This window comes from Astatotilapia calliptera, chromosome 20, assembly GCF_964374335.1.
Source record: "Astatotilapia calliptera chromosome 20, fAstCal68.1, whole genome shotgun sequence".
NCBI lineage: Eukaryota > Metazoa > Chordata > Actinopteri > Cichliformes > Cichlidae > Astatotilapia > Astatotilapia calliptera.
This window is the reverse complement of record NC_137441.1, coordinates 35,497,786-35,512,823: the sequence shown is the minus strand read 5'-3', so window position 1 is coordinate 35,512,823 and position 15,038 is coordinate 35,497,786. Positions and strand designations below refer to the sequence as shown.

The 15,038-nt window shown below is 41.9% G+C and overlaps 1 protein-coding gene across 2 annotated transcripts in view; it reads left to right on the top strand.

Moving 5' to 3' along the window:
* The window catches only part of LOC113013000 (low-density lipoprotein receptor-related protein 1-like), an 80,217-nt gene that overhangs the window by 26,622 nt on the left and 38,557 nt on the right, over positions 1-15,038 (top strand). For both annotated transcript variants that reach the window (XM_080294410.1, XM_080294409.1), the window contains exons 4-15: positions 4,819-4,938; positions 5,127-5,255; positions 5,402-5,662; positions 11,079-11,241; positions 11,642-11,864; positions 12,688-12,877; positions 12,987-13,130; positions 13,258-13,494; positions 13,643-13,823; positions 14,147-14,369; positions 14,458-14,647; positions 14,742-14,864. In XM_080294410.1, the coding sequence (XP_080150536.1) occupies positions 4,819-4,938; positions 5,127-5,255; positions 5,402-5,662; positions 11,079-11,241; positions 11,642-11,864; positions 12,688-12,877; positions 12,987-13,130; positions 13,258-13,494; positions 13,643-13,823; positions 14,147-14,369; positions 14,458-14,647; positions 14,742-14,864 (2,184 nt within the window). The remainder of the gene's footprint in view (positions 1-4,818; positions 4,939-5,126; positions 5,256-5,401; positions 5,663-11,078; positions 11,242-11,641; positions 11,865-12,687; positions 12,878-12,986; positions 13,131-13,257; positions 13,495-13,642; positions 13,824-14,146; positions 14,370-14,457; positions 14,648-14,741; positions 14,865-15,038) is intronic.

The following is a 15,038-nucleotide window of genomic DNA, read 5'->3' as shown; positions in this document are numbered from 1 at the left end:
GTAGTTGTTAAATTGATATTATTAAACTGCATAAATGTCTAATAAGATAATAAAGTAATTGTGATCATATCGTCTGATAAAGTCTGTGGCCGGAGTCTTCACTACATGGGCACACAGGTTTATAGATTTTGGACAAGGACACACAATTTGAAAAATGCCCTTTGAAGTAAAGCAGTCAAGACATCTCAACTTTAATTCAGGATGTTTAACAGAATATTGTTCAGAAAATGTTGGACTTACTTATCCAAGCTCAAAAGGAACCGGAGCATTGACTAATAAGTATGTTCATGGCCAGTTGTATCCAGTGTCCTCGCTATTTCATATATTAAAAACATAAAAGTTTATGGGCTGGCCAGAGGGGCCGATGGCGCGATATGGCAGCCTGGCTTCTGTCAGTCTGCCCCAGGGCAGCTGTGGCTACACCTGTAGCTGCCTCCACCAGTGTGTGAATGTGAGAGTGAATGAATAGTGGTATTGTAAAGCGCTTTGGGTGCCTTGAAAAGCGCTATATAAATCCAATCCATTATTATTGTTATTAAAAGATCTGGAGTTGGTTCCAAGTGTTTCTAGCTGTTCATTGGACCTCTTAATGTGCAGGTATTTAATGCAAAGGAGGCCATCCATATTTTTGAGTGGTCAGAAAATAACTGCAACTTCCAAAAGTTAATTATGACATTATTTTGTCAAACCTCTTGAAGACTACACTTCAGTCATTGTACAGTTTGCTTCATTTTGAATCTGCTGTGGTGGCCTACAGAAGCAAAAATATGAACACTGTGTCATTGTGACATGAATGTATACAATGAGTCTGCAAAGCCATGGATGTAAACTGAAGCTTCACTAGCGAACTGAAGCATACAACCTCAAGATAGTAGTTCTAGTTTATTGTTAATATTGCAGATAAATGCGATGTATAATATTTTTATGGCCATGGGTCCCTGTGCCTTGCTCAGGACAAGAGCATTTGAAAAGTTACCATGTGGCTTTGCGAGAGTTCAAACCAAGTAAATGAAACCTGTTTAATCAAATAGACTGTTGGCAGTTATGAAGTCCTTCTGTCGTATAGGTGGTTGATTTGCAGGCCTGCGTTTCTCTTTTCTTTGAGGGTGAGGAAGCCTCTCTTTCAAGACGCAACTTTAGACCTGCCTCTTAGATGTGAATGATTGACAAGGCAAGAAAAAATGGGGTCATGGCAGTGTTATTGAGTCTCCCCCCCCCCCCCTCCCCCCTCTTTCAAGGCACCCCACTGGAACCCTGATTATTGTAGTGAGCTATCGCTGTTGTTTATGCAGAGCTTTAATTGTCCTTCACGTTCCATTGTGTAACTGTGCAATGACAATCGGTCATCGGACTTCAATCGGACTTGAAGCTGCCTGTGGAAATACTACATTATAAGCTTCATTCATGAGTGGGTCTTGACCTAAATTGGTTTATGGGCTGCAGTTAAAAGTGAAGGCTCTACAGTGCTGTAATCTAATCATAAATGATCATTGGCTGAAGATAAAAGAAATTGCATGTATTGAATTTATTTAGCAAGTTGTGCTGCTGCCATGCACGGGAATGTGCTACAGCAGGTGTACTTTGTGAGTCGTTGTACATTTGTGTTTGAGTATTTGTGCAAGTTTAAATTTAGACATGTGGGCAGCATACTGCCACTGTTTGGGAATAAGCTAGCTACTGTTTGCTCATTACTCAAGCCGCACTATGTGTGTTTGCAAATGGTTACTTTGCCCTATTTGATTATCAAGCCTGCAAACAACTGGCAGGAGATACATTGTATGCTCACTGACATATAGCTTTATAGTAATGTTAGCTTTTGCCATCAGCTACTACAATATAAAGTGTGTGATAGAATCCACAATTGTAATGCTCACAGTCACAAAGTAGTTTAAGGGAATGAAGCGTCTTAACTCGAGATACAATAACATCATATTTAATGTGAACTGCTAAAACATGTAAGGTGCACATATAGACCATTTTTAAAAAGAAATCTTCAGATTGCCAGAACTTTTTTTTTTTTTCTTTTTTTTTTTACAAAACATGGGGCCAAAAAACGTGAACGTGACATCATTTAATGACACAACGTAGGATAATGTGAGGCTTCCGTCTGTGGCATGTAGAAGGCAAAAGCATGTGTAAACCTGTCTGCAGACAGTGAGAGCGCAAAGAATGTCCTGTGAAACGCCTTTCTTTAAAATGTCACACGCTGAAATCGCCTCTTTATACAGTTATGATATCATGTATAGAAATAAAGGCTTTTTTTTATAAAATAAAGCTGATTCATTTTCAAGCCACTTGGTGGATAGATTATGATAAATTGTCTTTTGCTGACATTCATTAAGTCACTCATTTGTTTTTTAACTGTATGAACTCAACACCAAAATGTGTTTGTCTCATTCAGCCTGTGTCACTGCTGTAGCCAGCCTGTCAGCATCATGATTGGGTTTTAGAGGAAAATGCCAACTTTCATAAATTTCCTCACGGGCTGAGGAAATGAGTCCAAGGACAGTTCTTCCCTTCTTTCCATCTCCGCCCTCTCTCCTATTATTATTCATCATATTCATGCTATTGTGTCGTGCTAATCACACCATTTACTCGTGTGTGTGTGTGTGTGTGTGTGTGTGTGTGTGTGTGTGTGTGTGTGTGTGTGTGTGTGTGTGTGTGTGTGTGTGTGTGTGTGTGTGTGTGTGTGTGTGTGTTAATTGAAGGCAGGCCCTAATTTAGCACAAATAGTCAGAATACACATATTGGTGGGATTTTACTGAAACCTCAGAGTTCAAGTAGCAACCTTTTCTGTCGTTACTATACATGAATCCTATTTTCACTGATGCCTTGAGTGTTTACATGAATTTTAAGACATTCAAACTAAATTTGTTGTTTAAAAACTCTTTAGCCTGCTAGTCCTCACATCAGATGTCTCCCTTCTTCCACATAGAGGTCTATAGTGAAATTGAGGGTTGCCATCCTTGCAGTAACAGGATCAATGACTCTGGCGTGCTGGTTTAAGACTGAAGGTCTCCAGTGTGTCACTGTGTGATTTGTTTGCTTCGTTCATTAGCTCTGGTCAAACGTCTGACATACAGCTGTTGTTTGTTTGCTTAGAGCTGGAACGTTCTAACCTCATCCTCGAGTCCTGTATGTGCAGTTTACACCTCCAGCCTCTCCTCTCCCTTCACTTTCTTGTTTTTCTTTTCTTTTTTAATTGTTTCTTCAGTTCTTTCTCCATTCATCTGTTCTCCTCTGAGGTTGGATCAAGTACGTTTTTCATGTTCACATCCCAGAATCTTTTTTTTTTTTTTAACTGTGACTAAGGTAAAATATTACATTTGTTCAGCGATACATTAGCCTTAATTTTAACATGAATTCGCTCTCCATTTAAATCCAGAACCTACTTTGACCAAACTCTGTCAAATGTATGAAAACCAAATCATCCTTTTTAATTCATAGGACCGTTATTATAACGGATCGTTACAGATTCCACTTAATAATTTTTCATTTGTTGGATTTTTATGACTAGCGTTTATGGTATATAACAGAATAGTCCTTAATATTAGAATATTCCTTAATATAATATATAATATTTAAGTATAATGTCACTTTGTTTCACCCAGCCTTTGCTAAATGGAATCCATGAACCTGGGCTGTGATAAACATGCTGGGTATTTTAGCTCTCTGCTTGCCTGTGGTCTCTCACAGCGTGAGCGTTGCTGAGTGGATTCGATATGGGCCACAATGTTTGCTGGAGACTCTTCCTTTCAACGGAGCCACAACAAAAGAGTCATTATTGCCTAAAGTGCCACAGGCTTTATATAATAAGGGTCCTTCAATAGGTCCAGTCTCCACTCTTCACAGCCGTGCCACGACTAGCTGCAGTACACATAGTGTATGAACGATTATATTGTTTTTGTTGGAGGTTGGGCTAAATGTCTTTGTGCTGCTAGAAGCCTCCTTTTTTACTTATCTTTTCTATTTTTGGGGGAAATTTGCTTTGACCTTAAGTTTTGTTTTTTCTATGCTCTCTCTCCTCGGTCCTGCTGTTCATATTGATATGAGGTTAGAAGATGAAGTCTTATCTAGCTAATAATCAGTCCTAAAACCAATTTTAAAAAAGAATTGACTTGTTAATCTGGTAATTGAGCAGCAAAATAAGTAATGACTTAAAGTGGTTGAAAGTTCCTTTACAAAAATGTTTGTTTTAATGCAAATAGTTGTATGGTGAACACTGATTCATCTGTGTACTTTACTTTGGAATATGAAACGATTTATATGCGTGTCTCTGCTGAGGGAGCTTTGGAAATCCTCACTGAATGAGGAAAAAGTCACCTTAAAGCACCATGACAAACAGTACACACTGTTTTAATGTATTTAGACTCATGAGCAGTGTCATGTGACAAGAATCTATCACAGCCACACAACCCTATTTATGCTCTTGGCCTGACACACACCTCTGCATGCTCATGCACAACCTACAGAGGCCATGAGGATGTGCGGATTCCCCTCTTTCATTTCATGCCAAAAGGATGTGACCGTGAGTTTCCTCTGAGGCTGGAAAAGAAGAAGCTCTCTAATGTGTGCACATTCGAATCACCGCGTCTGTCACATGCACAGATGAATACACACACTTAACCACAGTCCTTTTGTCTCATACACACATTCACATGCACTCGCAGTCTTGCAGTCCTGTAAGACAGGATAGGATTGGACACGATAGCATGCCTCTGTAAAGATTGCCCTGGGATCATCCCTGCTATCCTTAATAGTATTCATGTTTCAGCAGTATTTAACACGCTCTATGTTGCTCTGTTTTCCCTGGTTTAGCAAACGCACCAGACTGTGCCTCCCATGGGTGCGAGATTGGCTGTGCAGTGACTCATGATGGGCCTCGTTGCTACTGTGGAGATGGTTACGAGGTTGCTGCAGATGGAAAGAAATGTAAAGGTGGGTGGTGATTTGGCAAATTCATTTTAGTTTGGCCTAAGACAAACAAAAAGTAACCATCTGGTTGCTGACTGCAGGGGACAGCATGTAGAGGTGATTCAACCAGCCTTTGGAAGAGAAGAGAACACTATCTTAAAGTTTCATCATTTACTGTGTGTGTTAATGCGCTTTTGTGTTTCTTTGTGTAGATTTCAATGAGTGTGGTGTGTATGGAACATGCAGTCAGACATGCACAAACACTGAAGGCAGCTACACCTGCAGCTGTGTGGAGGGCTATCTCCTGCAGCCAGACAACCGCTCCTGCAAAGCCAAAAATGGTGAGGGGGTGGACAGGAATCGACAGAGCCCAATGATTATAGTTCACGCTGAACCAGGAAATGGATGGCCAAAACATTATGCAGGAGATCATATTCCTTCCTAATATTTTCTCTCCTCTACTTAAAAATTTGTTAACCTCACCCAGAGCCTGTGGATCGTCTGCCTGTTCTGTTGATCGCCAACCTTAACAACATCCGATGCACCTCCCTGAGTGGCTCCGCGACCCGGGTTCCTTCCATCGCCACCAAACAGACCATGGCTATGGACTTCATCTATGCGGAGGAGACTGTTTGCTGGATAGATGTGGGTGATACCCCCGCTGCCACCCAGCTTAAGTGTGCCAGCATCCAAGACCTGAAGTCTGTCAGTAACAACCGCACCATCAACATCTCTCTCAGCTTGCACCGTGAGTAGAAGTTTACAGACAGTTGTTGACATAGTTTATATTTTCCTGTTTTCTTTAAAAGTGGTCAGCTGTGGGTTTGCTAGCTCAAACTCTACTGTAAGCTTGTCTCCCAAAAGCAGCTCAAACCAACTTGAAAGTGCCAAGAAGAAATGCTGAGGCCAACTTTATTTTTCAAAAGATTTTTTTTCCTCTAAAGAACAGGGGCACCCTGACACACCACTAAACTATCCCATAGAAGCAATGTGTGTGTAGCAGACTTACAGTTATATAATACATACAAGGCTTCCAGCATGCCTTTAGTTATTCATTTGCATACTTCTTGACAGGTAAAAGCAACCTGCTGGGAAGTTTGATTCATGCACTTACTGTGCGGAGCTTTTCAGAAGCCTGGAAAAGTATTTTTCCGCTGCTTTTGTTTGACCCATGCTAGTATGATCAGACACTGGTCTCTTATGTGATGGTATTTGGCACTAGGGTTTGCCAGACAAAAGTGCTCTCTGCCTTTTTCTAAGTCTTTCCCAGGACTGTACATTTTGTCCTCTGAGATGTGGTGGATAGGCAGCACATCTGTTTTGTGAAGGTAGCATTGTCATTGTGCATTGTCTGAACTCACAGGCTCCGAGTAACAACCAGATGCACACAAATGGATGTGCACAGTATATGATTACTTCCTATTGAGAGACTTACTCATATAATGCTGAAATGAATTATCTGTGATTGCAAGCCTGCCAAGGTCTGTTTTTATTCACCTGGCTGACAGAGCCATTACTCTCTAAGAATGGGGGCAGAATTTGCAGACAAAACACAAAAAGCAAGGGCATGGTTTGCATGCTCGTAAACACATACATGCATGTGAGAAGTTTTCCCTTGAGAACCTGGCCCCAGGCGAAGAACAGCAGACAGGAAGAAAACAAGTGGAGTATCTGGGGTGTGTAGACCCTGAAGTGTGGGACACAAAACCTGTGTCATGATTGAAAGTGCCTTGGCTCATATCCACTTCAAATGAAGCTTGTGTAATAGTCGTCACTGTTGACAGCCGGGGCAGAGGCTAGAAGCTTTAGAAACTCTGGGGTTTTTCCAGTCTATTGATTCAGTCATGAGTCCCTCATATCCCGTCTCTCCCTTATTGTGTTGGCTTTTTGCTGTTGCTTTTTGGTCCAGTGCTCTTTTGAACCGCGTCTTCTTGAAAGCACAGCGCAGTTATATTTCGGGGAAAAACATTTCTATCAACCTGAAGAAGCACTGCTGATAAATGTATTTGGCGAGTGTCAGATATCAGATGTCATACTGAAGATACCTGTGGCATACTCACTGCAGCTCTCGCCTAAATTAGGAATCCGTGATCTGATTTGATATAGAAAATGTCCACAGTCACACGGAATATTATTATCATTTTAATAAAAGAGTCAAAACTCACAACTGGTCGTGGCAGATGGCTCCTTATTCCTGATCCTGGTTGTCCGGGTTTCTTCCTGTTAAAAGGGAGTTTTTCCTTCCCACTCTCGCCAACTGCTTGCTCATGTGGGATCATCTGATTTGGGGTTTTCTCTCTGTTAGGGTCTTTACCTTACAATATAAAATGCATTGAGGTGACTGCGGTTATGATTTGGCAATATATAGGTTTAATTTAATTTAATTTAATCACCGATTTTTCTATTTCTGGTATGCAAACCCGAGTCCACGTTCCCTGATAGTGTGCTCTTTTAAGTGGTCTAAGGGATAAATTATTGTGAGGTGTGGAATCGGGAGAAACACCAAATGAAATTTAAAGGGAAGGATGAAATTGAGAATGCGAAACCGAAGGTAGTTATATGATACACCTTGAAGCAATATGTATATGTGAGTGGTCATATCAATGGTATTCACATTCCTCTGTTGGTTTATGTCAGCCTGAACACTCACTTACATTCCTCGAGCCGTCTCAAGTCATGTCCAGTCAGGTCACTTCAGCATGCGCACGCACACAAACCCAAATACCTTTGAGTCGTTCAGCCATTACTTAGTAACATTATGTTTCATGAAGTGAGATTTGACACTTTCATCCATTCTTTTGTTGGATTTTTTCATTATATATTGTTTTCCTCTGTATCCTTTTTACTGCGACGCTTAAAAAAGAAAGCATTTTGAGATAAGAGTGCACCCGTACAACCTCCTTCAACTCAAAATCTGCTCATAAAACTGGTCCAAACCTGTTCGCTACAGAGGTTTTAACATATTCGCTTCTGCCCTGAACTTTTCCAGATGCTACCCAGAGGAATTTTTTGTGACAATTAAAATAGGCGAATGTGTCGGACCAGGCTTTAAACAAATTTTATCATTCCAGGTCCCTTAGTGCGGCGTCTGTGTAATGTACATTAGGCTTAATAAAGGAGGTGATTGTCCAGAGAATAGACAGTAAGGACGTGAGCGTGCTGCTTTGTGTCATATCCTGTGAAACCTGGCAGCAACCGTCGCCTAAACCAAACATAGTATTTCAGGTAGTAAGCATCTCTCTGACATGGATAATCTCCTGCTGTCCGCTACATGTGTGAAAAGGAAGCTGCAGACAATGTCTGGACCTGATTCACTGGACATTCATGTGTATAAACTGCTTATGTCTGTTCTGTTTAATAGAAGCAGGGATCAGGTGCTCTAGTAATAGCACGCTGGGCAGACTTAGGGATAGGTGTAGGGTTGATGCAGGGTTCACATGAACTGGTTGATTTATAGCTTTTGGGAGCCTGAAAGAGAAGCGCAGATAAGTGTACAAAGGTTCCAGATGTGGCCAGCTCTGTCTGCATGTTTAATTCTCCTACTGTGAAGATAAAAGGAGAGCAGAGCTGACCCGTCCCATCCTCTCCACCCTCTAAGCGGAGCTCCACAGCAGGGACCAGCACATCTCACCATGTCTGTCTTTCTGATGTTGTCCTTTTTGGGCATCTTTTTCAGAAGGTTTCATGTAAGGTTTTTGTCTTTCATCAGATCTTCTTATCTAGGTAATTACATCTCCTTTTTACTTGTTCCAGGGGGAGATTTGCCATAGTATAACTGCCTCTTAAATAGAGGTCAAATGTCACATCCCTGTAGACAAGCATAATCGCAGTACTCCCAAAACTCTGCTCTTTAGGGGTCAGTGACGTTTTTGTGCAGATTAATAGGATCTTCTTGGCACAAAGAGGATTATGGAAGCTGAAAAATCACCATCTTTCCTGCTTTGTACTGACATGTAAATATAAGAAGACATTTGTCTAGTTTGAAGAACTGCTAAGGCTGTGGCCTTGTATGCTTCCTATTTTTTTTTTTAAACCTTTCCTCCAAGTGCTTTAAGCTGTAGGTGTAACAGGCAGGAAGAGAAAAAGGGGGTTGGAGGGTAGAGTGGTTAGATGAGAAGAAAGAGGTGGGTTCATTCAGTTTCCCAGCAAACTTTCCACTTACCAGAAGCTGCATCAGTGGAGACGTCAACAGACTGCCTGGCTCTCTGGAGTAAGGGGCTCCGTAGGTTGTTACACAACGCAGCAGTCACTGGGTTGCACAACTGTCTCTGTACTCTGTATATGAATCTAATCAATGCCTTGTGCAGGCGTGCTTCCAGCTGGATTTTTGTAGAGGAGTTGGGTTTTAGGAGAGATACCAATGGGAATATCACTATCCCTTTTAACTTCATGAGAAACTTTTTCTTTTGTCAGAATTCTGATCCTGGTGTTTTTGAAACACCCAGGACTGCTGAACATTTGCTACTTGCCTATATAGTTTTGGCCATGTTGTTTTTTAGTTTAGTTAATGTATAGTCAGTTTTGATGTGAGATGGTCAGAGTTATCAATCTTCTCCTCAATCGCATAAAAATGTGTTATTTATGGCATTTCATCAAGCAAACTTCAAATCTCATGTAGTCCTTGCATTTTGAAGTTCTGTGCCGCTTTGATCGAAGCATTGCTGCAGCGTTCCAGTGCAGTTATTTCTCTAAATGCTCAAAGCTTGGGGAGAGGTTACTGGCTCACTTTCAGATGTGTTAACGCATGCAGCCCAAATTAAAGTTGGCGCTTTCTGATTTTGGTCCCGATGTGGTCTCCATCCAAAAACAGTTTTTGGTGTCTAAGATGATTAAATGGGGACACGTTGGCAATTACAAACAATTAACTGTGATAGATTGGCAAAAACTACTGATTGAGTCAAACTGATTGCAACATACTGACAAACTGTCTGCATTTACAAATTGGACAACAGTTCTTTATAAACCTGCCAATCTGTCTGAGAGGGAGGGAACCAGGTGACCACTGTATGATTGTGAGTGGTTGAATGTGTTGCTCAAGAGTGTTGCACGTTGCACGCGGTGACCAGCAATGCCCCAAATGGACAACCAGTTGATCACCACAGTACCTGCAGTCTGATTGCAAGTAGCTGTGGTGATTGTGGAAAAAATTCAGTGCCATCAGCGGGTAGCCACCTATTTATTTATTTAACTCTACCTAGCGAGGATATTGCCACCCTACTTTCGGTCTAGTGTAAGAGAGCCATTAGATTTGATCTGTTTACATCCTTTTTAAAAAAAAATTCTTATCAGAGTTTATATTATAATCTAAATGCATATAATGAAGAGTTGGAAATTTTAGCAGAGGTTTGGAAAGGCACCTCAGGTTAACACACTTGAAATGGTTAATGGAGGCATATGTAAACAAGAGCGTGTGTGTGTGTGTGGTCACTTTGATAGTGTGTGTGCGTGTGTGTGTGTGTGTGTGTGTGTGTGTGTGCAGTGATCTGGTTTGCTTTTAAAGAATATGCAGTGGAATCTGTTAAAACAACCATCTCTTCCCATCAGTGCATCCATCTGCAAAGTTTCTTCCTTAAACTGACTTAAAGTGGATACAAAATGTTGACATCCTTCATGAAGGTGTCGCAAGAGTTTCGGGTCAGTTTGACTCATATTAGCAATCATGTAGACCCTTCTGCACTGCACACATGCAATTAATGGGTCAGTGTCAGCTTAATACTTAATAATCTTACTCAAGAGCATGTCTTCAGACATGAGGTCTGCGAGGGAATTCTGTCTTACTCACTGATAAGAGTTTACAAAGTTTAGAAAGTGCTGGACTTCACCTCTAACTCTTAACACAACACCTTTTTCTTTTCCTTTCCTTCCCCGCACTCTACATGCCTTAATCAAACACAAGTGGAATGTTTGTAATGGACAACCTGCAAGATTACACAATAAATAACATTAATTCATTGCTGCTATTTTTTTTGTATCAAGATAGCGGTAAGTATAAGTATTCTTGGAACGGTTCCTGATATCATAAAATTAAAAAAGAGTATTTGGATTCATTGTGGTTTATGACTAAGAGTTATATGACTGTACTCCCACAACCCTGTTTTTTTCTTTCTTTCTTTATCCTGTTGTTTCATCCTCTTCTCTCCCTTTCTCTCCTCTGCGTCCATCAGATGTGGAGCAGATGGCTATAGACTGGCTGACTGGCAACTTCTACTTTGTGGATGACGTGGACGACCGGGTGTTTGTCTGCAACAAGAACGGCAAAACTTGTGTGACCCTGCTGGACCAAGAGCTGTACAACCCTAAAGGCATCGCCCTGGACCCAGTGATGGGGTCTGTATTTGCCTCCAGGCTCCTTGACTTAAGATTGCCCTCATCCTGTTTTAGCACTGCTCAACAGGAAAATGCTGTCTTATGATCAGGCGACATGCTGACCAAGCAGCCAGGCGAAAATCAGAGCACTTTCTCAAGACACGGACCTAGACGGGATCCTTCTTTCCGACATAAATACTTCCATGTTGGTTGTTTCAAGTTCCTGATACTGACAATCTGTTATCTGGTAGTTCCTTTTAAAAGGATCATTTCTCTTTTTTGCGATTGTCTTTAAATAATTTTATTTAATTCCGATGTCTAATACAGTTGTCCTAGTTGTGGTCAACTAAATTTATCTAGTCCATTTCCTTTTCTGTGAAACCTTCTGTAATTGAAATCTATCCTCTTCCCCCTGCTACAGAAAAGTGTTCTTCACAGACTATGGGTCTACACCGAGGGTGGAGCGTTGTGACATGGACGGGCAAAACCGCACTAAGCTGGTTGACAGTAAGATTGTCTTCCCCCACGGTATCACTTTGGACCTGGTGAACAGGTTGGTGTACTGGGCTGACGCTTACCTGGATTACATCGAAGTGGTGGACTATGAGGGCAAGAATCGGCACACCATCATCCAGGGTCTGATGGTGAGGATTTGAGGATCAGTGTAACCATAAGAAATACACCTAATCACACGCAAACGCACTCAAGAATAAAGGCTTCTGCATGCATCTTATCAACCCAGCTTGGTACTCACAAAACATCTGTTTTCCATATCTCTGATTTAATCGTATGTTTGGAGAAAAAGCTCTTTTCCCGTTTCCCGCAAAGAGTGCATGCCTCTCCTGGGGATAGGTCCTTTTTATTGCCTTGATTGATATTACTTAAAGAGTGTGTGATTTTCCTGGCTAGTGCCTCGCTAAACATATTAGTCTGGCCCTAGTGGAGCTTGGCTCAAACTTATAGGGAAGTAATGATCTTAATGAAATCAGGACTGTGGTGGTGGTGTGTGTTTGTGTGAGAGGTGGAGGGAGGTAATGTGATCTCAGCCCATACATCTTTCTGACAGCAGAGGAGAGCTGCACAGAATAGACCCTTATAAAAGTAAGACCCCTCTCTCCTTTACAGCAGATGAGGAGTGAAGCCTTTGTGCTGCTCCGTGCCAAGTTTACTCAGACACTCGCTCTTTATCTGTCTGTCTGTCTGTCTGTCTGTGTTTCTCTAGTTTTCTCTGTCTTACAGAGATTATTCACATTCTTAAATTTAAACCGATCAATTGCTCAATAGACAAGTTGAATTAAGCTGGATTTGCAGGACAGTGTTGAAGATAAAATGTGCACAAACAATATTGCCCAAACTATTAGTCAGCCAGCTTGAGCAAACCCTTTTGCTAAGAATGCAGAGATATTATGTCTGACATGCAACATCTCTTTTTTCCCCTCAATGTTTTTCTCCTTTATCTTATTTCAGATCGAGCATCTGTATGGGCTGACTGTATTTGAGAACTATCTCTATGCAACAAACTCGAACGAAGGCAACCTCAACTCCAAAACGACCGTGATTCGAGTAAACCGCTTCAACAGCTCCGACTTCCAGGTGGTGACCCGGTTAGATCGGGGAGCTGCGCTGCACGTGTACCATCAGAGACGTCAACCTCAAGGTGCGCAGTGAGACTTTTATAAACGTCCACAAATAACAGTTACTGCCAGGCAAATGTGTTTTCAAAGCAAATCGTTACATAACTGTTGTGCGCTTGTTTCCTCGCTCAGTGCGTAGTCACGCGTGTGCTTTGGATCAGTTCGGAAAAGCTGGGGGCTGCTCTGACATATGTCTGCTGAGCAACAGCCACAAGACCCGAACCTGCCGCTGCCGCTCGGGCTTCAGCCTCGGCAGCGATGGCAAATCCTGCAAGAGTGAGTGAAGAAATTGATTTGACAAAGATGAAAACCTTTTGACTTGATGATGGGAGATGGGAATGAAGTAATAGTGGTTTGAAAATCTCTGACAGAATAATTGTTCATTTATGATGCTTCTCTGCAGAGCCGGACCACGAGTTGTTCTTGGTGTATGGCAAGGGTCGTCCTGGAGTCATCAGGGGCATGGACATGAACGCTAAAGTGCCCGATGAGTACATGATTCCGATCGAGAACCTAATGAACCCCCGAGCATTGGATTTCCACGCCACCAATGAATTCATATACTTTGCTGATGCCACAAGCTACATCATCGGGCGGCAGAAGATAGATGGCACAGATAGAGACGTCATACTGAAGGATGGTAAAGACTGAAAATTCAGGCTACTAAAAAGAATTTGTGGATAAAAAAAAAAATAATGAAGTCAGCTTATTTCAGATTCAGTTCTATTTATTCTTTTGGATTGGACAGCCAGTAGCTTTTTCACACTGACTACTTTTGCTTATCTCAGGTATCCACACGGTAGAGGGAATAGCAGTAGACTGGATGGGAAATAATCTTTACTGGACAGACGATGGACCAAAGAAGACTATCAGTGTTGCCAGGCTGGAGAAGGCTTCACGGACCCGCAAGATTCTCATTGAGGGCAAGATGAGCCACCCTAGAGCCATTGTTGTGGACCCCCAGCACGGGTGAGACTTGAGGGAGGGGCTGTTAACTTAATGAATCTTCTTTCCATCAGCATTCAGTTGAGATGAAGTATGTTTTGAGTGCCTTGCAGTTGTGTGGGCTGCTTACACGGTAGGTTTTTGTTTGACTCGCTGGTCACATTTATGTGTAGGAGCTGGCAGGTTTTCAAGAGATTCTTTTCTTTTAGATACTCCCTCATTTGCTTTGTTGTGGGATGTTGCATCAAAGAGCATCACAGCGTAAAGCTATATTTAACAGGTTCTGCAGTTCAGATCCAGAAATGTCTCACCTTTCGAATGTGGTAATACCTCACCTTGTCTCCCAGATGGATGTACTGGACTGACTGGGAGGAGGATCCCACAGAGAGCAACAGAGGCAAGATCAAGAAAGCTTGGATGGATGGTTCGCATCACCAAGTGTTCCTCACTAGCAAAACTGTCCTGTGGCCCAATGGGTTGAGTCTGGACATTCCCCAGGGAATCCTGTACTGGGTGGATGCTTACTACGACCGCATTGAGATGGTTTACCTAAACACCACTGAGCGAAAGGTTGGTGAAACTCTGGGACTATGTCGTATTTGTTGTCTGATTACAATTTTATCCTACTAGAATTTGAGATGCATTCTCGATTTAACAGGTGGTGTATGAGGGGCAGGAGCTTAACCATGCCTTTGGCTTATGCCACTACAAACAATTTCTGTTTTGGAACGAGTACCGCGGTGGCAGCATCTACAAACTGGACCAAGTCACTAAAACAGTCACTCTACTCCGCAATGAGAGGCCGCCCATATTTGAGATCAGAGTGTACGATGCACACCAGCAGCAAGGTACGTATCCTTCTACTTATTTTTTCCCTTTTCCCATTAAACATAAGATGACGTGACACTGTTTTGCGTCTCTTCCCACTTTGACTTCGTGTAGGAACCAACGCGTGTCGAGTCAACAATGGCGGCTGCAGCAGTCTGTGCCTCGCCATTCCTAATGGCAGATCCTGCGCCTGTGCTGATGATCAGATCCTTGATGGCAATAACGTTACTTGCAGAGGTACTTAGCTGTCTTACCAGTAGAAGATGATATTGCTTGGCAGTACAAGAGATGAGTTTAAAACAAAATCCACACTTTGCTTTCAATTTGCAAGATATTTTAAATGTTAGTGTTTCCAAATGTGTGCAGAAATTCTAACTAAGCTCCGTCAATATTTTTATAACTTTAAGAGCT